Consider the following 21,547-nt stretch of genomic DNA (forward strand, 5'->3'; position numbering starts at 1 on the left):
TTTCCCACACTGCTGAGTGTTCCCTGGGGAATAGTCAACCCCCTCCCTCACTGCCCCACCTTGAGAATCACTGCTCTACTGCCAGAAATAATGAAGCTACTATATTTAATAATAATGTTACTTTATTTAATAATGTTACTATATTTCTAGGGATAGAAGTGTCAGATGCTTGGTCAGGCATAATCCCAGCACTTTGGGAGGCCAAGGTGTGCAAATCACCTGAGGTCAGGAGTCTAAGACCAGCCTGGCCAATATGGTGAGACCCCCTCTCCATCTCTACTAAAAACACAGAAATTAGCCACGTGTAGTGGCAGGTGCCTGTAATCCCAGCTACTCTCAAGGCTGAGGCAGGAGGATCACTTGAACCTGGGAGGCAGAGGTTGCAGTGAGCAGAGATTATGCCACTGCAATCTAGCCTGAGCGACAGAGCAAGATTACACTCCATCTCAAAAAAAAAAAAAAAAAAAGAGGTTTCAAATGCTGCCAGGCACAGTAGCATGCTCCTGTAGTCCTGGCTACTGGGGAGGCTAAGGTGGAAGGATCACTCAAGGCCAGGAGTTCAAGACCAGCATCAGCAACATAGCGAGACCACATCTCCACAACAATAGCAATAACAAAAAATTTGCTGGGCATGGTGGTGTGTGCCTGTAGTCCCAGCTACTTGGGAGGTTGAGGTGGGAGGATCACTTGAGCCCAGAAAGTCAAGGCTGCAGTGAGATATGATTGCCTCACTACACTCCAGCCTGGGCAACAGAGCAAAAGAGCAAACCCCTGACTCTTTAAAAAAAAAAAAAAAAAAAAAAGGCAAGGTGCAGAGGCTCACGCCTATAATCCCAGCACTTTGGGAGGCCGAGGCGGGCAGATCACCTGAGGTCAGGAGGTCGAGACCAGCCTGGTCAACATGGTGAAACCCCATCTCTACTAAAAATACAAAAATTAGCCAGGCGGGGTGGCAAATGCCTGTAATCTCAGCTACTCAAGAGGCTGAGGCAGGAAAATTGCTGGAACCCAGGAGGCGGAGGTTGCAGTGAACCAAGATTGTGCCATTGCACTCCAGCCTGGGCGATAGAGCAAAACTCCGTCTCAAAAAAAAAAAAAAAAAAAAAGAATTTAAACAACTTCCCAAGTTTCCTTGGCAAGGAAGTGAGCTGACAGTCAAATTCAGATATGATTCCAAAACTCAACAGTTATTGGCTAAACTGGAAGCTATAGATATTAAAAAATTATTGGTAAAGTTTTCAGAAGTTTTTGGAGCATGACTACGGTATTGTGGTTAGGTTTTTATTTTGTTTTGTTTTGTTTTGTTTTTGAGACAGAGTTTCACTCTTGTTGCCCAGGCTGGAGTGCAATGGTGCGATCTTGGCTCACCGCAACCTCCGCCTCCCTGCTTCAAGCGATTCTCCTGCCTCAGCCCCTGAGTAGCTGGGGCTACAGGCACCCACCACCACGCCTGACTAATTTTTTGTATTTTTAGTAGAGATGGAGTTTCACCACATTGGCCAGGCTGGTCTTGAACTCCTGACCTCAGATGATCCACCTGCCTCGGCCTCCCAAAGTGCTTGGATTACAGGTGAGCCACCTCACTGGCCTGGTTAGGTTTTTAAAGAGTCTGGGCCAGGTGTGACGCCTCATCCCTGTTATCCTAGCAGTTTGGGAGGTCAAGGCAGGAGGATCACTTAAGTTCAGGGGTTCAAGACCATACTGGCCAACATAGTGAGACTCCATTTTTACAAAACATTTAAAAATTAACTAGGCATGGTGACATGTGCCTGTGGTCCCAGCTACTCAGAAGGCTGAGGTGGAAGGATCACTTGAACCTGGGAAGTGGAGGCTGCAGTGAGCCATGATCACACCACTGCACTCCAGCCTGGGCAACAGAGAGAGACCCTGTCTCAAAAAAATAAATAAATAAAATAAGAGTTTGTATGTTTTAGAGACATATAACAAAATATTTATGGAATAGTAAGATAACTGAAGTTTGCTGCAAAATAATATCTAACAGGGAGGCAAAAGGGGTGGGCACAGGGTGGTGGAGGCTGAGTAGGGCCTGATAGTGGCTCGGGTGGGCTGCGGTCCATTATACTATTCTGACTACTTTAATTAGAGTGTTCTAAATTCTCTACCAAAATATTCTTCAGCTGGGCATGGTGGCTCACACCTGTAATCCCAGCACTTTGGGAGGTGGAGGCGGGTGGATCACCTGAGGTCAGGAGTTTGAGACCAGCCTGGCCCAAATGGTGAAACCCCGTCTCTACTAAAAATACAAAATTAGCCAGGTGCAGTGGCAGGCGCCTGTAATCCCAGCTCCTCGGGAGGCTAAGGCAGGAGAATCACTTAAAACCAGGGGACAGAGTTTGCAGTGAGCCGAGATCATGCCATTGCACTCCGGCCTAGTGACAGAGTGAGTCTTAAAAAAAAAAAATTCTTCAATTTCGTACTCTTAAAAAATAGTGTCAAGAAAAGAATAAAAGAAAAATAAATAAATAGTGTCTGGGGCCAGGCACAGTGGTCTACGACTGTGATCCCAGCACTTTGGTAGGCCGAGGTGGGCCGATCACTTGAGGCCTGGAGTTTGAGACCAGCCTGGCCCACATAATGAAACACCCTCTCTACTAAAAATACAAAAAAAAAAAAAAAAAAAAAAATTATACAGGCGTAGTGGCACACGCCTGTAATCCCAGCTCCTTGGGAGGCTGAAGCCCGAGAGTTGCTTGAACCAGGGAGGCGGAGGTTGCAGTGAGCTGTGATCGCACCACTGCACTTCAGCCTGGGTGACAGAGTGACACCCCAATTTTGTTTTTAAATATTCATGATTATCACTATGCATTAAGTAACCATGAGCCCTGGGCTAGGGGGTTTCTGTGCAGTCGACCTTAGAACCAACACAGGCGTTAGGAGTACCAAGCCCACCCCTGCAGTCAAAAATCTGGGTGTCATTTTTGACTACTAACAGCCTACTGCTGACCAAAAGCCTTACTGATGACACAAACAGTTGATGGACACTGATTTTGTACGTTCTATGTATCATATACTGTAATCTTGCAATAAGTAAGCTAGAGAAAAACAAATTGTCATTTTAAAAATTCTTTTTTTTTTGGCCAGGCACTGTGGCGCATGCCTGTAGTCCCAGCTACTCCGGAGGCTGAGGTGGGAGGATCTCTTGAGCCCAGGAGTTCTGGGCTGTAGTGCACTATGCCGATTGGGTGTCCGCACTAAGTTCGGCATCAATATGGTGACCTCCTGGGAGCAGGGGACCAGCAGGTTGTCTAAAGAGGGGTGAACCGGCCCAGGTCAGAAACAGAGCAGGTCAAAACTCCCATGTTGATCATTAGTGGGATCGCGCCTGTGAATAGCCACTGCACTCCAGCCTGGGCAACATAGTGAGACCCATCTCTAAAAAAATTAAAAATAGATAAATAATTCTTTTTTCCCTTTTTCTTATTTATTTATTTATTTTGAGACAGAGTCTCACTCTATCACCCAGGCTGGAGTGCAGTGGCATGACCTCAAAAAAAAAAAAAAGTGTCTGGGCCTGTTGGGTCACACCTCTAATCCCAGCACTTTGGGAGGAGGATTGCTTGAGCCCAGGAGTTCAAGACAAGCCTGGACAACATAGTGAGATCCCATCTGTACAAAAAATAAAAGAAATTTGCCAGGTTTGGTGGTGCACGCCTATAGTCCCAGCTACTGGGGAGGCTGAGGTGCAAGGATCATTTGAGCCCAGGTGATCACTGCAATCTCTGCCTCCCAAGTTCAAGCAATTCTCCTGCCTCAGCCTCCTGAGTAGCTGGGATTAGAGGTGCTCCCCACCATGCCTGGCTAATTTTTGTATTTTTAGTAGGGTTTCACCATGTTGGCTAGGCTTGTCTTGAACTCCTGGCCTCAGGCGATCCGCCCGCATTGGCCTCCAAAGTGCTGGGATTACAGGAGTGAGCCACCATGCCAGGCCAGAAAATTCAAAGAAAGAGAAAATGTATTTACTATGGATGAAGTGGAAGTGGATCATCACAAAAGTGTTCATCCTTGTTGTCTCAATCTTGAGTAGGCTAAGGAGAAGGAGGAGGAGGAGGAAGAAGAAGACGAAGAGGGCTTGGTCTTGCTGTCTCAGGGGTGGCAAGGGTGGCAAAAAATCCACGCCTAAGTGCACCCGTGCAGTTCAAACACATGTTGTCCAAGGGTCAGCTGAAATTTCCTTCGCCATCCCTGCGTGGCTCACATAAACCCACTTTTGGCAGGACGCAATGGCTCACACCTGTAATCCCAGCACTTTGGGATGCTGAGGCCCATGGATCATCTGAGGTCGGGAGTTCGAGACCAGCCTGGCCAACATGGTGACACCCCATTTCTACTGAAAATACAAAAATTAGCTGGGTGTGGTGGCGGGCACTTGTAACCCCAGCTACTTGGGAGGCTGAGGCAGGAGAATCACTGGAACTCAGGAGGCGGAGGTTGCAGTGAGCCAAGATCGTGCCACTGTGCTGCAGCCTGGACGACAGAGCAAGACTCTGTCTCAAAAATAATAAATAAATACATGCATACATACATACATAAATCCCACTTTGCTGAAGAGGAATCTGAGCTGGGGGATGTTAATCCAATTAAACCGAGGAAGGTGCCCTGGCTGCGCATGAGTGGGGAAGCAGCGCCCCCTGGAGGCCATCACACGAATGACCAGAATCAGCTTTGAACCCAGGGCGGAGTGCAGGGAGAGACGGTGGACAAGGAGCAACACTGGGGGAGAACCGTAAAAAGCAGAAAAAAGCGACAACGATGAAGTATATTTTTTCCAATTTTTAATTGTGTCAATATAATACATAATTTTTAAATACATTTTTACTATTTATTATTTATTTATTTATTTTGAGACCGAGTTTCACTCCTGTTGTCCAGGCTGCAGTGCAATGGCGCGATCTCGGCTCACTCCAACCTCCGCCTCCCGGGTTCAAGCGAGTCTCCTGCCTCAGCTTCCTGAGTAGCTGGGACTACAGGCCCGCGCCGGCTAATTTTTTTTTTCTTTCTTTCTTTCTTTTTTTTTTTTTTAAGTAGAGACAGGGTTTCACCATGTTGGTCAGGCTGGTCTCAAACTCCTGATCTCAAGTGATCCACCGGCCTCGGCCTCCTAAAGTGCTGGGATTACAGGCGTGAGCCACCTTGCCCGGCCTTAAATATGTTTTTTAAATTATTACTATTTTTAGAGACAAGGTCTCACTCTGTCACCCACGCTGGAATGCAGTGGCACAGTCATAGCTCACTGCAGCCTTGAACTCCTGGGCTCAAGCAATCTTGCCACCTCAGCCTCCAGAGCAGTTAGGACTACAGGTGCACGACACCATGCCTGGCTAATTTTTTTAATTTTTCTTGAACCTGGGAGGCAGAGGTTGCAGTGACCTGAGATTGCACCACTGCACTCCAGCCTGGAAGACAGAGACTCCTTCTCAGACAAAAAAAAAAAAAAAAAGTGGCTAATAAATTTAGAACGTGTGTGGTGGCTCACACCTGTAATCCCAGCACTTTGGGAAGCCAAGGTGGGTGGATCGCTTGAGCTCAGGAGCTTAAGACCAGCCTGGGCAACATGGCAAAACCCTGTTTCTTCTAAAAATACAAAAAATCAGCTAGGTATGGTGGTGCATGTCTGTAGTCTCAGCTATCCGGGAGGCTGAGGTGGGAGGATGGATTGAGCCCAGGAGGTCAAGGCTGCAATAAGCCGAGATGGCACCACTGCACTTCAGTCTGGGCAACAGAGTGAGACTGTCTCAAAAAAAAAAAAAAAAAGAAAGAAAAGAAAAAAAAAGACGATAAGTTTTATGTCGTGTATTTTACCACCGTTTTTAAAAAAGGATAAAAAGAAACTTTTTCTCAAGCCAAGAGCAAGGAAGTTACTGATCGTTAACTCCTGCAGCTAAAATTAGCCTGGACTTTAGAGCAGATCCTGGGAGTTCTCACACCCACACTGGGACAAAACCCCCAGCCTGCCCCGCCAATCATCCCCCGCCTGGCCAGTGGCTTGCATCCCCGCTTCCCAGAACAGGCTGGGAGGCTATTTTGGTACAATCTGTTCTCTTGGAAAATGAGATCTCAGAACAGCTGTGCCAGAAGGCAGGGAGCCAATTTAGCTCCAACACCCACCAGGTGCTAGATGAACCCTACCGGGGGCTCTGCGAGCACTTTGACAGACGCGGCTTTTGTCCCAACTCCAGACCTCACTTTGTGCCAAGGACTTTCCAGTCACTCCTCCTAGCCGTCCTAAGAGGAAACTGAGGCTCGGAGAGGGGAGTTACTTGCCCAACACTACGTGTCTCAGAGATTAAGAGCTAAGATTTGGCTGTGCATGGTGGCTCACGCCTGTAATCCCAGCACTTTGGGAGCCCCAGGTGGGTGGATCACTTAAGGTCAGAAGTTCGAGACCAGCCTGGCTAGCAGGTGAAACCCCGTCTCTACTAAAAATATAAAAATTAGCCAGGCATGGTAGCGCTCCCCTGTAATCCCAGGTACTCGGGAGGCTGAGGTGGGAAAATCACTTGAACCTGGGAAGCAGAGGTCGAAGTGAGCCAAGATGGCAGCAGTGTACTCCAGCGTGGGCAACAGAGCAAGACTCTGTCAAAAAAAAAAAAAAAAAGCCAGAATTAGAACAGATTTGGGAAACCCAAAGGTTGCGCTCTTTGTCCTTTTCTTTTTAGATTAAGGTAGAATTTAGCCACAAAGTTCTGTAAGGTTTTTTTGTGTGTGTGTGTTTTTTTTTGTTTGTTTTTGAGACAGGATCTGGCTCTGTGGCCCAGGCTGGAGTGCAGTGGTGTGATTTCGGCTCACTGCAACCTCTGCCTCCCAGGCTCAAGTGATTCTCCCACATCAGCCTCCTGAGTAGCTGGGACTACAGGCACATGCCACCATGCCCAGCTAAAGTTTTGTATTTTTTTGCAGAGACGGGGTTTCACCATGTTACCCAGGCTAGTCTCAAAGTCTGGCCTCAAGTGAGCCTCCCACCTCAGCCTCCTTTTGGGCCATGACGCTGGGCAAATTCTGCAAGTCTATAAAACACATGTAGTTGTGTAACTACCGCCACATTCAAGATGCAGAACAGTCCCTTTCCTCCCCAAATTCCTCTGTCCCTCTTGTGGATAACCTCTCCTTCCACCTCAGCTCCTGATAGCCACTGATCTGCTTTCCATACTTAAAATTTTGTCGGCTGGGCTCAGTGGATCACGCCTGTAATCCCAGCACTTTGAGAGGCCGAGGTGGGTGGATCATGAGGTCAGGAGTTCAAGACCAGCCTGACCAACATGGTGAAACCCCATCTCTACTAAAAATATAAAAAATTAGCCAGGCGTGGTGGCCAGCAGCTGTAATCCCAGCTACTCGGGAGGCTGAGGCAGAAGAATCGTTTGAACGCGGGAGGCGGAGGTTGCAGTGAGCCGAGATTGCACCACTGCACTCCAGCCTGGTGACAGAGTGAGATAAGGTCTTTTTTTTATTTTTATTTTTTAGCACCAAACTGATTGAGATAAGGTCTTTAAAGAGATAATTAAGTTAAAACAATTTTGTCCTTTCTTTTTTTTTTTTAGACAGAGTCTGGCTGTATTGCCCAGGCTGGAGTGCAGTGGCACAATCTCAGCTCACCGCAGCCTCTGCCTCCCTGATTCGAGCGACTCTCCTGCCTCAGGCTCCCTAGTAGCTGGGACTACAGGCTCCAACACCACACTTGGCTAATTTTTGTATTTTTATAGAGGCGGGGTTTCAGGCTGGCCTCAAGCTCCTCACCTCAAATGATCCACCCATCTCAGCCTCCCGAAGTGCTGGGATTACACATGTGAGCCACCGCACCTGGCCCAAAATTGTGTCTTTTCTAAAATGACCTACAGCTGAGTATGTGGCACGCACCTGCAATCCCAGCCACTCAGGAGGCTGGGGTGGGAGGATCCCCTGAACCAGGGAATCTGAGGCTGCAATGATCCATGTTTCTGCCACTGCACTCCAGCCTGGGTGACAAAGCAATACCCCATCTCTAAAGATAAAAAGTCCTGCAAATGGGATCACACAGTGATATAGCCTCTTGGACTTGGATTCTTTCGTTTAGCAAATGCATTTGAGACTCAACCACACGCTGCAGCAGAAGCTCACTCCTTTTCACTGCTGCATAATGTTCCATCATTTGCATAAACCAGGTGGCTCATCCACTTATCAACTGATGGACATTTGGGATATTCCCAGTTTTTGGTATGACCCGAAAACAAACAAACAAACAAAAAGAGCTGCAATAAACTTTTTTGTGTGAAGGTGAATGTTTTTTCACTCCCAATGGGATTGTTGTGTTATAGGGTAAGTGGTGTTTTTATAAGAAACTGTCAGGCTTGGCGAGGTGGCTCACATCTGTAATCTCATCACTTTGGGAGGCTGAGACAGGAGGATCACTTGAGCCCAGGAGTTTCAGACCAGCCTGGGCAACAGGGTAAGACATCTTTTCTATAAAAAACACAGGCCGGGCACATTGGCTCACTCCTGTAATCCCAGCACTTTGGGAGGCCGAGGCAGGTGGATCACCTGAGGTCAAGAGTTCAAGATCAGCCTGGCCAATGTGGTGAAACCCTGTCTCTACTAAAAATAGAAAAATTAGCCAGGCATGGTGGCAGGTGCCTGCAATTCCAGCTACTCGGTGGGCTGAGGCAGGCGAATCACTTGAACCCCAGGGAGGGAGGCTGCAGTGAGCCAAGATCACGCCACTTCAGTCCAGCCCGGGTGAAAGAGGGAGACTCCGTCACAAAACAAACAAAATTAGCTGGGTGTGGTGATGTGTTCCTGTAGTCCCAGCTACTCAAGAGGCTGAGGTGGGAGGATCACTTGAGCCCAGGAGGTCGAGGCTGCAGTGAGCTATGATTGCACCACTGCACTCCAGCCTGGATGACAGAGTGAGACCCTGTCTCAAATACATACATAAATAAATAAATTTAAAATAAACTGTCGGCCAGGTGCAATGGCTCACACCTGTACTCCCAGCACATTGGGAGGCCAAGGCGGGTGGATCACCTAAGATCAGGAGTTCAAGATCAGCCTGGTCAACATGGTGAAATCCCATCTTACTAAAAATATAAAAATTAACTGGGTGTGGTGGTAGGCGCCTGTAATCCCAGCTACTAGGGAGGCTGAGGCAGAAGAATCACTCGAACCCTGGAGGTGGAGGTTGCAGTGAGCCAAGATTAGGAAGTGGGGCCCTTGGGAGGTGATTAGGTCATGAGGGTGGGGCCCTCATAATGGGATTAGTGCCTTTCCACAGGAAGCCGCCAAGAAACTCCTTGCTCCTTATACCACATGGGAACATCAAGAGAAGACACCATCTATGACCAGGAAGCCAGCCCTTACCAGGCAGTGAATCTGCCGGCATTTTGATATTGAACTTTCCCACCTCCAGGACCGTGAGAAATAAATTTCTGTTATTTATAAGCCGCCAGTTTATAGCATTTGTTGCAGCATCCTGAATGGACTAAAATAGGACATAAGGTCTATTTTAAAAAAATTTGTTAGAACCAAGCTGATTGAGATAAGGTCTTCAAAGAGATAATTAAGTTAAAATAGTCGGCCACGCCTGTAATCCCAGCACTTTGGGAGACTGAGGCAGGCAGATCGCTTGAGATCAGGAGTTTGAGACCAGCCTAGCCAACAGGGTAAAACTCCGTCTCTACTAAAAATACAAAACTTAGCCAGGCATGGTGGCGAGTGCCCACAGTCCCAGCTACGCGGGAGGCTGAGGCACAAGAATCGCTTGAACTCTGGAGGTAGAGGTTGCAGTGAGCCGAGATCGTGCCATGCACTCCGGCCTGGACAACAAAGCCAGACTCCATCTTAAAAAAAAGAGAGAGATAATTAAGTTTTAAAAAGTCTGTATGTGGGTCCTGATCTAATTTACTGGTGTCCTCAGAAGCAGAGCAGATTATACACAGAGGGAATACCATGTGAGGACAGAGAAGGTGGTCATCTGCCAGCCAAGCAGAGATGCCTCAAAAAAAAAAAAAAAAAAAAAAAATCAACTGACACCTTGATATCAAACTTCCAGCCTCAAGAATTACGGAAAAATAAATGTCTGTGGCTTCAGCCACTCTGTCTGGAGTATGTGATTGCAGCCTATTCACTTATTTATGGGACAGAGTATCACCCTGTCATCTACGCTGGAGTGGAATGGTACAATCTCAGCTCATTGCAGCCTCGAACTCCTGGGCTCGTGATCCTCCCACCTCTGCCTCCTGAGAAGCCGGGACTACAGGCACACACCACCACACCTGGCTAATTAAAATAATTCTTTTCTAGAGACCTGGCCTCACTGTGTTGTCCAGGCTGGTCACGAACTCCTTAGCTCAAGCGATCCTCCCACCTCTGCCTCCTGAGTAGCCGGGATTACAGATGTGAGCCACCATGCCTGGCCTTTTTTTGTTTTTTTGGTTTTTTTTAAAGACAGGGTCTTGCTCTGTCGCCCATGCTTCAGTACACTGGCGTCATCACAGCTCACTGCAGCCTCAGCCTCCTGGGCTCCAACAGTCCTCCCTCCTGCACCTCCCAAAGCGCTGGGATTATACGTATGAGTCACCGTGACCAGCCTACATTTAACTTACGTTGGGATTTTTTGTTTGTTTTTGTTTCATTTTGTTTGTTTTCTGAGACAGAATCTTGCTCTGTCACCCAGGCTGGAGTGCAGCAGTGAGATCTTGGCTCACTACAACCTCCACCTCCCAGGTTCAAACGATTCTCCTGCCTCAGCCTCGGAGCAGCTGGGATTACAGGTGCGCACCACCACGCCCGGCTGATTTTTTGTATTTGTAGTAGAGACAGGGTTCCACCATGTTGGCCAGGCTGGTCTCAAACTCCTGACCTCAAGCAGTCTGCCCGCCTCACCCTCCCAAAGTGCTTGAATTACAGGCGTGAGTCACCATACCCCACCCCTATGTTTAACTTAAAATAAAACCTGCCAAATTGTCTTCCAAAGTCATTGCACCTTTTTTTTTTTTTTTTTTTTTGTTTTTTTCTGTGTTTTTGAGACAGAGTTTCACTCTTGTTACCCAGGCTGGAGTGCAATGGCACGATCTCGGCTCACCGCAACCTCCGCCTCCTGGGTTCAGGCAATTCTCCTGCCTCAGCCTCCTGAGTAGCTGGGATTACAGGCACGCGCCACCATGCCCAGCTAATGTTTTGTATTTTTAGTAGAGACGGGGTTTCACCATGTTGACCAGGATGGTCTCAATCTCTTGACCTCGTGATCCACCCGCCTCGGCCTCCCAAAGTGCTGGGATTACAGGCGTGAGCCACCGCGCCCGGCATCGTTGCACCTTTTAAGCCTTCCTACCAAAGTATATGACAGTTCCTATTGCTCCACATCCCCACCAGCACTAAAATCACCATGCTGACATTTTAATTTCCGCCATTTTGTTAGATGTGAAGTGACGGCTCATTGTGGTTTTGCTTTGCATTCTTCTCATGGCTGAAGATGTGTGTCTGACTAGGCATGGTGGCTCATGCCTGTAATCCCAGCACTGTGGGAAGCTGGAGTTCGGGGCCAGTCTGGGCAACATATCATGGCCCCAACTCTACAAAAAATACAAAAAATAGCCAGACATAGTGGCACGCACCTGTAGTCCCAGCTACTTGGGGGGCTGAGGTGGAAGGATCGCTCCTGCATCAGCCTCCCGAGTAGCTGGGATTACAGGTAGGCGCCACACGCCCAGCCAATTTTTTCTATTTTTAGTAGAGACAAGGTTTCATCATGTTGGCCAACCTGGTCTCGAACTCCTGACCTCAGGCGATCCACCTCCCTCTGATTCCCAGAGTGTTGGATTACAGGCCTGAGCCACTGGGACTGGCTGTCCCCATGTCTTGAGGCCAATCCCTGGCATGTGGCTGGCACAGTGGCTCATGCCTGTAATTCCCGCCCTTTGGGTGGCCAAGGTGGGTGGAACATTTGAGGTCACGAGTTTGAGACCAGCCTGGCCAACATTGTGAAACCCTGCCTCTACTAAAAATGCAAAAATTAGCTGGGCGTGGTGGCAGGTACCTGTAATCCTAGCTACTCAGGAGGCTGAGGCAGGAGAATCGCCTGAACTTGGGAGGCAGAGGTTGCAGTGAGCCAAGATCGTGCCGCTGCACTCCAGCCTGGGCGACTGGAGGGCTGGGTCTGGGCTACCTCCAACCTTGACTTTGTTGACGGTCATTCTCTCTCCTGTTCTCCCCACCCTGCCATCCCCTGCTTTGCTTCCTTCTGCAAAGCAGTTCCCTGCTTTGAGACTCCGTCTCAAAACAAAACAAAACAAATATCCCAGGCATAAAGCAGACAAGCCATGAGGGTTCATTCACCATGATTTTATTGGCTGCCCCTCCACGCCGAGCTGCGGTGGACAAGCAAGAGGATGAAACTGAGGCCTCACCTCCCCAGGACCCACCCAAGTCCCAGGCATCACGGGGACAAGGCACTTTTCCAGCAGCCTGGCGACATCTGGGACTCCGACTTGGTCTGGGCCCAAACCTCACCTGAGACTGCCCATGCCCATCCCATGTACCCAACCCTCTCAGACATCCTGGTTACCTAGGCTGAGAGGGTCAGGAGGGACCCTTCAGCTATAATATCATCCACCTCGCTCACCCCAAAGCAGGTTCCTGGCCCGCCCAGCAGCAGCCCAAGGCTGAGCAGAGTAGGTAAGCATCTGTATGTTTGTTGAATGACTGAATGAGTGACAGTGGACTCTGACCTGAGGGAGACCTGATACTTCCAGTCCCAACTGTGCACACTCAGAGCCCCTCGATAGAGCTGGATCATGGAACCCCACCCAGCTGGCTCCATTTCTTGGTTTGGGGGAGCCTGAGATGAACAGATCACAAGGCTTTCACACCGTCTGATCTCTCAAGCCTGCCCTAGGGCTGTCTATGGAGGGCTTCCTTTGTGCCAGGGAACTTGTCAGTTTCTCTGATCCACACACACGAACGATCTAAAATGCAAAGCCATTTGCAATCATAATTTCCAACCGTCTCCCCTCCTGACTGCACGAGGCTTAGGAGCATGTGAGCCTTTTTCAGCTGCAGCTTCACATCAGCCCTTCCGTACAGAGGGGGGGCCAAGGGTCTCCACTATACAAATGGGGAGTGCAAAGCTCAGAGAAGGAAGGCAACTTGCCCAGGGACGCCCAGCAAGAGTCGGGACTGCTGGGCATGCGAGGTCTAGCCACTGAGGAGCTTGGGTAAGAAGAGACTTTGAAATGGCAGCACTTGGCTCACAGGTACTTAGAAAATGTCCATCAAATGAATGAATCTCAACATGGCTTGAAGTCCTTCAGGAGTTAAGGTGTATTTTTTTTTCTTTTGAGACACGGTCTTGTTCCATCATTCAGGCTGGCGTGCAGTGGTGCAATCTCAGCTCACTGCAGCCTCCACCTCCCGGATTCAAGCAATTCTCCTGCCTCAGCGTGCTGAGTAGCTGGGACTACAGGCATGCACCACCATGCCTGGCTAATTTTTGTATTTTTAGTAGAGACGGGGTTTCACCATGTTGGCCAGGCTGGTCTTGAACTCCTGACCTCAGGTGATCTACCCGCCTCAGCCTCCCAAAGTGCTATAATTACAGGCATGAGCCACCACGCGCGGCCAAGATGCAATTTTAAAGAAGGAAAAATAGAACTAAGAGTATCACTGCCAATCAGGCTTTCTGGCTAGAGCTGCTGCCAGGATTCTGTGAAACCCTCCAAAAGCTGTGACTCTCTGGGGTCCTGGTAGACAGAGAGAGGGAACCCCGATTTCTACAAAAGTTCTTCATCCTCATCTTCATATCTCAACCCCCACATCAGCCCTGGAGGGTGAGCCAATGACCCTGATTTGCAGATGGGGAATTCAAGGCCAGGAAAGGATAGGTCTGAGCACAGGAAGCTTCCCACCTCAGAGGGTCCTGGGTCCGGGTTCTCTCCCTGGTGCTCCTTGGGCCACCCCCTAATCTGCCTTCTTCGTCTTCTTCTTCCTGGAGCCCTCGCTCAACTCCTCCTTGGACTTGGCGGGCATGGCCGAATGCTGGGGTCCTGGCCCACCACCGCCGTGGGGCCCACCGTGGTTGTCATGGTGATGATCACCCCCGCAGGCTGCACCAAACAGCACGGGACAGATGTAGCCCTCCAGCACATCAAAGGGGGAGCTGTGTGAGTGGGTGGCCGTCAGGAACACCTGAGGTGGGATGGCCAGCGGGACAGCCAGAGAGACAGAGGGAGACCAAGGAAGAAAGCAAACAGGGGATGGCAGCGTGGGGAGAAGAGGGGAGAGAACATCAGCAAAGTCAAGGTTGGAGGTAGCCCAGACCCAGCTCTCTAGCTGCATGCACCCCCAGGACAATGGATGACCATCCCGGATTTCCCAGGATGCCAGACTTCAGTGTTGACCCCTGGAAAGTTCCAAGCACACTGGGACTGCTGGTCACCCATCCCCCAGAATTCCCCACTACTCCTGGTCTCAGAGGAAAGCCATGCTAAGTGCTAGTCTGAAGGTCTGTGTCCTCCCAAATTCATGTGTTGAAAGCTATCACCAAGGTGATGGTATTACGAGGTGAGGCCTTTGGAGGGGTGATGAGATCACGAGGGTGGGGCCTTCAGGAATGAGATTAGTGCCCTTACTAATCTCAGGAGAGCTAACCAGTCCCTGCCACATGTGAGGACACAGTGAGATGTTGCCTGTCTGCAACCAGGAAAGAGGGTCCTCATCAGAACCTGACCAGGCTAGCACCCCGATCTTGGACTTCCCAGCCTCCAGAACTGTAAGAAATACATTTCTTTCGTTTTTCTTTTTTCATTTTTTGGGAGACGGGGTCTCACTCTGTTGCCCAAACTGGAGTGCAATGGCCTGATCTCAGGTCACTGCAGCCTCTGCCTCCCGGATTCAAGCAATTCTTGTGCCTCAGCCACCCAAGCAGCTGGGATTACAGGCATGCGCCACCCATACCTGGTTAATTTTTGTATTTGTATTTTGTTTGCCTGTTTGTTTTCGAGACAGAGTCTCACTCTGTTGCCTAGGCTGGAGTACAGTGGTGCAATCTCGGCTCACTGCAACCTCCACCTCCCGGGTTCAAGTGATTCTCCTGCCTCACCCTCCTGAGTAGCTGAGATTACAGGCATGCGCCACCATGCCTGGCTAATTTTTGTATTTTTAGGAGACAGGGTTTCACCATGTTGCCTAGGCTGGTCTTGAACTCCTGGCCTCAAGTGATCTGCCTGCCTCTCCCTTTTTCCCTAACGCAGGGAGACGCAGGCTCACTCCCTTTTGATAGCCTTAGAGTCCTGAGCTGAGGTCTTCATGCAGAGGGAGAGAGCCCAGCCCCTGAAGACCCCTCCTGGGTGGGGTGATGTCAACTCAAGGCATGACTGTCAAGACTAGAACTATTCCTGGTCCAACTGAGTTCCCGGCTACCTGATGCTGCCATGTCAGCTTCTTGTCCCTCTGGTCTCTGTACCCAAGGGACTGGGCCCACCTTGACCTTTGCTCAGGCTGGGCCCTTTGCACAGAAGGCCTGTTCCCCTCACCTGTGTCCTGGCTGCTGGACGCTGCCTTTTAAAGACCCTCTTCCCGGCAAGCTACTGGCAAGCATGTCCCTCTCTGGGCTGCCCTGTCCCGGCCACATAAGGCTAGGAGTATCCAATTTCCCCACCCCCAGCCTGGAGGTGGAGGGGGTCGGGCGTTGGTCGAGGCAATAAGGCAGCAGGAAGAAAAAGGCTTACCTTACAGGACACCATGAACATGGTGAAGATGAAGATGAGGGTGGCTTTGGACACTGGGAGCCAGCGGGTCTGCTGGAGGGTGAAGAGGACGGCTCCGTACAGGCTGGCCTTGGTGGGGCTGCAGGGAGCAGCTGTTATTACTGGCAGGTGCCTGCGTGGCTCAGGTCTCGTCACTTTGGCCTACACCCCCCTGCCCTGGCACCAGCTTCCATTTCTCCCATCCCAGCTTCTCCCTTTTTTCTTTCTTTTGAGATGGAGTCTTACTGTCACCCAGGCTGGAGTGCAGTGGCGCGATCTCAGCTCCCTGCCACCTCGGCCTCCCGGGTTCAGGTATTTCTCCCACCTCGGCCTCCTGAGTAGCTGGGATTACCAGGGTGCACCACCATGCCTGGCTAATTTTTGTATTTTTAGTAGAGATGGGGTTTTCACCATGTTGGCCTAGCTGGTCTCGAACTCCTGACCTCAAGTGATCCTCTTGGCCTCCCACAGTGCTGGGATTATACGCATGAGCTACTGTGCCTGGCCACAGCTTCTCCTGATCATAGGTGGGAGGATGAGGTGGTGTCACCCTATGCATGATGGGTTAACCTAGTCCAAGGAAAGGACTGGCCTCTGTCCAGCTCCTGGAATATGCCCTCTAAACCCTTGGGGTGTCCTGCCTGATAAGACTGTCTTTGTTTGCCTGGGAGCCTTGGATCACATCAGGTAGTAACAACATAATTTATGGTGGGGGTCCTGGGCCCTGCAGCCTCAGCTGGACCTCTAGAGGGCCTGAAGACTGAGGTGAGCCACACAGGTGGTTAGCTAGGTCTGAGCCTCTGTAAAAACCCTGGATACCCAGGCTCAGAAGAGCTTCCCTGGTTGGCAGCACGCCATGCATGTTGTCACACATTGCTGCTGGGAGAACTAAGCCCTGTCCAGGTGATTGCACTGGGAGAGAAAAACCGGATGTTTGCACCTTTTCTCTCCTGTAGTCGGCCCCCTGAGCATTTGATCCCTGCTGATTTCTTGCAATTCTTCTGCCTCAGTCTCCTGAGTAGCTGGGATTACAGGCACTCACCACCACGCCTGGCTAATTTTTGTATTTTTAGTAGAGACGGGGTTTTGCCATGTTGGCCAGGCTTGTTTCCAACTCCTGACCTCAAGTGCTCCACCCACCTTAGCTTCCCAAAGTGTTGGGGTTACAGGCGTAGCTGATTTCATTTGATTTATTTATTTTTTAGAGACAGGGTCTCATGGCCAGGCACGGTGGCTCACGCCTGTAATCCCAACACTTTGGGAGGCCGAGGCGGGTGAATCACAAGGTCAGGAGCTCAAGACCAGCCTGGCCAACATGGTGAAACCCCGTCTCTACTAAAAATAGAAAAATTAGCCGGACATGGTGGTGGGCGCCTGTAATCCCAGCTACTCAGGAGGCTGAGGCAGGAGAATTGCTTGAACCCAGGAGGTGGATGTTGCAGTGAACTGAGATCGCACCACTGCACTCGAGCCTGGGTGACAGACCCAGACTCCGTATCAAAAAAAAAAAAAGAAAGAAAAAAAAATTCCAAGTCATGGCACCAAAAAAAAAAAAAATTTTAATTTAATTAAAAAAAAAAAAAAAAAAAAGAGAGAGACACAGGGTCTCACCACCCAGGCTGGAGTACAGTGCAGTGGTCTGATCATAGTTCACTGTAACTTCAAACTCCGGGGCTCAAGCAATTCTCCCACCTCAGCCCACCAAGTAGCTAAGACTAGAGTTATATGCCACTGTCCCTGCTTAATTTTTAAGGTGCAGGGTTTTTTTGTTTTGTTTTTGTTTGTTTGTTTGTTTGTTTTGTAGAGATGGAGTCTTGCTATTTTGCTCAGGCTGGTCTCGAACTCCTGGCCTTGAATAATCCTATCTCGGCCTCCCACAGTGCTGGGATTACAGGTGTGAGCCGCAGCACCCTGCCTCTGCTGATGTTATTCTATAGGTTGTCATGGTAATAAATCATAATCCTGAATATAATGGCTTTGCTAAATTCTATGAGTCCTTCTAGCAAGTCATGGAACGTCACGGTGGTCTTGGGGATCCCCCATCAGCTCATTCCCGCAGAAAACGTGATTACAACATGCCAGGTTTTCCTTAACTTTTTTTTCCTTGCAGAATGGGTTTAAAATATTTTTATTTGTTGCAAAAGACAGACCTGTGACTTACATTCCTAATATCTGTCACTCACTGCTTTTGAATTTTTTTTTTGAGACAAGGTCTCAAATCTGTTGCCCAGGCTGGAGTGCACTTGTGTGATCACAGCTCACTTCAGCCTCAACATCCTGAGGTCAAGCAACCCTCCTGCCTCAGCGTCCTGAGTAGCTAGGACCACAGGCAAGCGCCACCACACCTGGCTAATTTTGTTTGTTTTGTCTTTTTTTTTAAGAGATGGAATATTGCAGTGTTGCCCAGGCTAGTCTTGAATTTCTGGCTTCAAGCAATTCTCCTACCTCAGCTTTTTGAGTAGCTGGAATTACAGGTTTGAGCCACCATGCCCAGCTTCACTGCATGTATTTAGGAATTTTATTTATTTAGAGACAGAGTTTTGCTCTGTCGCCCAGGCTGGAGTGCAGTGGCGCGATCTCAGCTCACAGCAACCTCCGCCTCCTGACTTCAAGCAATTCTCCTGCCTCAGCCTCTTGCGTAGCTGGGACTACAGGTGTACCACCACACCTGGCTAATTTTTAAATTGTATTTATTTATTTCGTTTGAGACGCGTTTCGCTCTTGTTGCCCAGGCTAGAGTGCAATAGCGTAATCTCGGCTCACAGCAACCTCTGCCTCCTGGGTTCAAGCGATTCTCCTGTGTCAGCCTTCCAAGTAGCTGGGATTGCAGGAGTGCGCCACCATGCCCAGCTAATTTTGCATTTTTAGTAGAGACGGGGTTTCTCCATGTTGGTCAGGCTGGTCTTGAACTCCTGGCCTCAGGTGATCTGCCCACCTCAGCCTCCCAAAGTGCTGGGATTACACACGTGAGTCACTGCACCCGGCCTAATGATGATACTTCTACCTGATATTTCCAAAGCACTCACCAGTTTCCAGGGCCAGGTGACTTATATGCATAATTCCTTTTCTTTTCCCTTTTTTTTTAATTTTTTATTTTTTAACATTAATGGTCTGGTATCTGAATACTTTTTTTTTTTTTTTGAGACAAGGTCTTGCTTTCCTATCCAAGCTGGAGTGCAGTGGCACGATCCTAGTTTGCTGAAGCGTCGGATTCCTGGGCTCAAGTAATCCTCCTGCCTCAGCCTCCTGAGTAGCTGGGACCATAAGTGCATGCCACCATGCCTAACTAAGTTAATTTTTTTTTGTAGCGAAGAGGTCTCATATGTTACCCAGGCTGGTCTTGGACTCCTGGGCTCAAGCAATCGTCCAGCCTTGGCCACCCAAAATGCTGGGATTACATGTGTGAGCCACCACACCCAGACCTCCCACAAGGTCTTTTAAAAATGCACTATGCTGGCTATGTGGGTGGCTCACGCCTGTAATCCCGGTACTTTGGGAGGCCGAGGTGGGCAGATCACTTGAGGTCAGGAGTGAGTTCCAGACTAGCCTGACCAACATGGCAAAACCCCATCTCTACTCAAAATATGAAAATTAGCTGGGTGTGGTGGCAGGTGCCTATAATTCCAGCTACTCAAGAGGCTGAGGCACAAGAATCTCTTGAACCTGGGAGGTGGAGGTTTCAGGGAGCCGAGATCACGCCAGTGTACTCCAGCCTGAGCGACAGAGGAAGACTCCATCTCACTCCCCCCCAAAAAAGCATTAAGCAGCCAGGCACGGTGGCTCAAGCCTGTAATCCCAGCACTTTGGGTGGCCGAGGCGGGCGGATCACGAGGTCAAGAGATCGAGACCCATCCTGGCCAACATGGTAAAACCCGGTCTCTACTGAAAGTACAAAAATTAGCTGGGCGTGGTGGCGTGCGCCTGTAGTCCCAGCTACTCGGAGGCTGAGGCAGGAGAATTGCTTGAACCTGGGAGGCGGAGGTTGCAGTGAGCCGAGATTGTGCCACTGCACTCCAACCTGGCACCTGGCAACAGAATGAGACTTTGTCTAAAAGAAAAAAAAAAACAGCCGGGTGCGGTGGCTCAAGCCTGTAATCCCAGCACTTTGGGAGGCTGAGGCGGGTGGATCATGAGGTCAAGAGATCGAGACCATCCTGGTCAACATGGTGAAACCCCGTCTCTACTAAAAATACAAAAAAATTAGCTGGGCATGGTGGTGCGTGCCTGTAATCCCAGCTACTCAGGAGGCTGAGGCAGGAGAATTGCCTGAACCCAGGAGGCGGAGGTTGCGGTGAGCCGAGATCGCGCCATTGCACTCCAGCCTGGGTAACAAGAGTGGAACTCTGGCTCAAAAAAAAAAAAAAAAAAAGCATTAAGCTAAATGCAATGTGGGATCCTGCACTGGGTCTTGGATGCTGCCACCTGGTCTTGCCCACTTACCTCCAGATATGCTCCCAATGCACACTGCATGCCCCATGCTCCGTGCCCTGACCCCACACACCCGGCAGCATTGCTGCTCTTCTGATTTGACAGTTGGCAGAGATGCTGGCCTCTGTTGGGAGGCTCCTCCTTGGCCAGTGAACTCCTGCTCACCCTTCAAAACCGCAATCAGGTATAGCCTCTTGCTGCAGCTCCGCCCTCCCCAACCTCCACATGGAGCAGAGCTATGCTTTGAGCTTCCCCAGCCACTCTGAAAGGCAGAGCCAAGGGCTGAGGCCTCTCTAAGTTACCGGTAGTATCCACCTCAGGGTCAGGCACCCAGACATCCAGGAAGGATGGAGGGAGAGGTGGGGTGGGATACTCACAAAGACATATGCAGGATCTCGTTGGTCTCTGGCTTCCAGATCCCTCGAAGCAGCTGCTCAAAGTTGGACATGAGGGCGACACCAGAACCTACAGGACAGGGGGCTTCTGAATAAGCTCACCACCCCCAGGTCTCCTTTTCCTCTTGGTTGAATTCCCAAGGAAGCAGTCTCTCCACTCCCGAAGTCTTCTCTAGAGGGACACTGAGCCTGGGGGTGTATGATCATCAGCTGCAGGTGGGGAAACTGGGCTGAGAGAGGACAAAGCCTTGCTGAGGGTCACATGGCAAATTCAGAGCAAAAGCCACCTGAAGGAATCAGTCATGTCCCCACCTGCAAGGCAGGTCTTTAACCTGGGGTTGCCTGTCTTGATGTCCCTAGTCCAGGACCCCAAGCTATACATGAGGCTTCCAAGGCGGCCCCCACCCCCAGTCTCTCTCCTCCTCAAGACTCCAAGTTCTCAATCTTTCTCAAACCATCCATACTCTAGGAGAGATACTATACCCCTGGGGAATCTGCTCAATAGTAAAAGGTTCCTGGAGAGACAATAAGGAGACTCAAATGGAGATAGAATGGTTAAATTTCTGGAAGAATCTTCCCATTTACCCTAAATGTATTGGTTAAAGAGACTTGGACATCCACTCCAGGAACTGCTGTACCAACTAGGGTGGCTGATATGTACTACTGGACCAGGGAATCGCATCTGGGGCCATTTTGCTCCCAAGGAGGCATCTGGCAATGTTGGGAAACACTTTGAGTTGTCACAACTGGGGAAGGAGCACTACCGGCATTCAGTGAGTGAAGGCCAGGGAGGTGGCTCACCACTGTATAATGCACAGGTTGACCCCACAGCAAGGAGTAACTGAGGACACCATGGCTCAATGGATGGCGATTCTGTATCTTGGCACTTTGTGGGTACCCTTACCTTGTAGGCAGGAAGCGAGGATAAAGTGCCTAGTGGTTTTCAATACTTGCTCAGGCCTTCTCTACCTGCTTTCCTGTTACTCCTTG

General features: G+C 49.7%; 1 protein-coding gene across 2 annotated transcripts in view; it reads right to left on the minus strand.

Annotated features, from left to right (window-relative positions):
• Nucleotides 1-12,317: 12,317 nt before the first annotated feature.
• The window catches only part of TMEM38A (transmembrane protein 38A), a 32,358-nt gene continuing 23,128 nt past the window's right edge, over nt 12,318-21,547 (minus strand). The window contains exons 4-6 of one of the 2 annotated variants that reach the window (XM_032268676.1): nt 20,540-20,627; nt 15,717-15,834; nt 12,318-14,175 (exon numbers count right to left, since the gene is read on the minus strand). In XM_032268676.1, coding sequence (XP_032124567.1) covers nt 13,948-14,175; nt 15,717-15,834; nt 20,540-20,627 — 434 coding nt within the window. In that variant the 3' untranslated portion in view covers nt 12,318-13,947. The remainder of the gene's footprint in view (nt 14,176-15,716; nt 15,835-20,539; nt 20,628-21,547) is intronic. The other variant, XM_032268677.1, reaches the window with a different exon arrangement.

Source organism: Sapajus apella, unplaced genomic scaffold, assembly GCF_009761245.1.
Source record: "Sapajus apella isolate SASKATOON/1434 unplaced genomic scaffold, GSC_monkey_1.0 scaffold185, whole genome shotgun sequence".
In the NCBI taxonomy this organism is placed as follows: domain Eukaryota; kingdom Metazoa; phylum Chordata; class Mammalia; order Primates; family Cebidae; genus Sapajus; species Sapajus apella.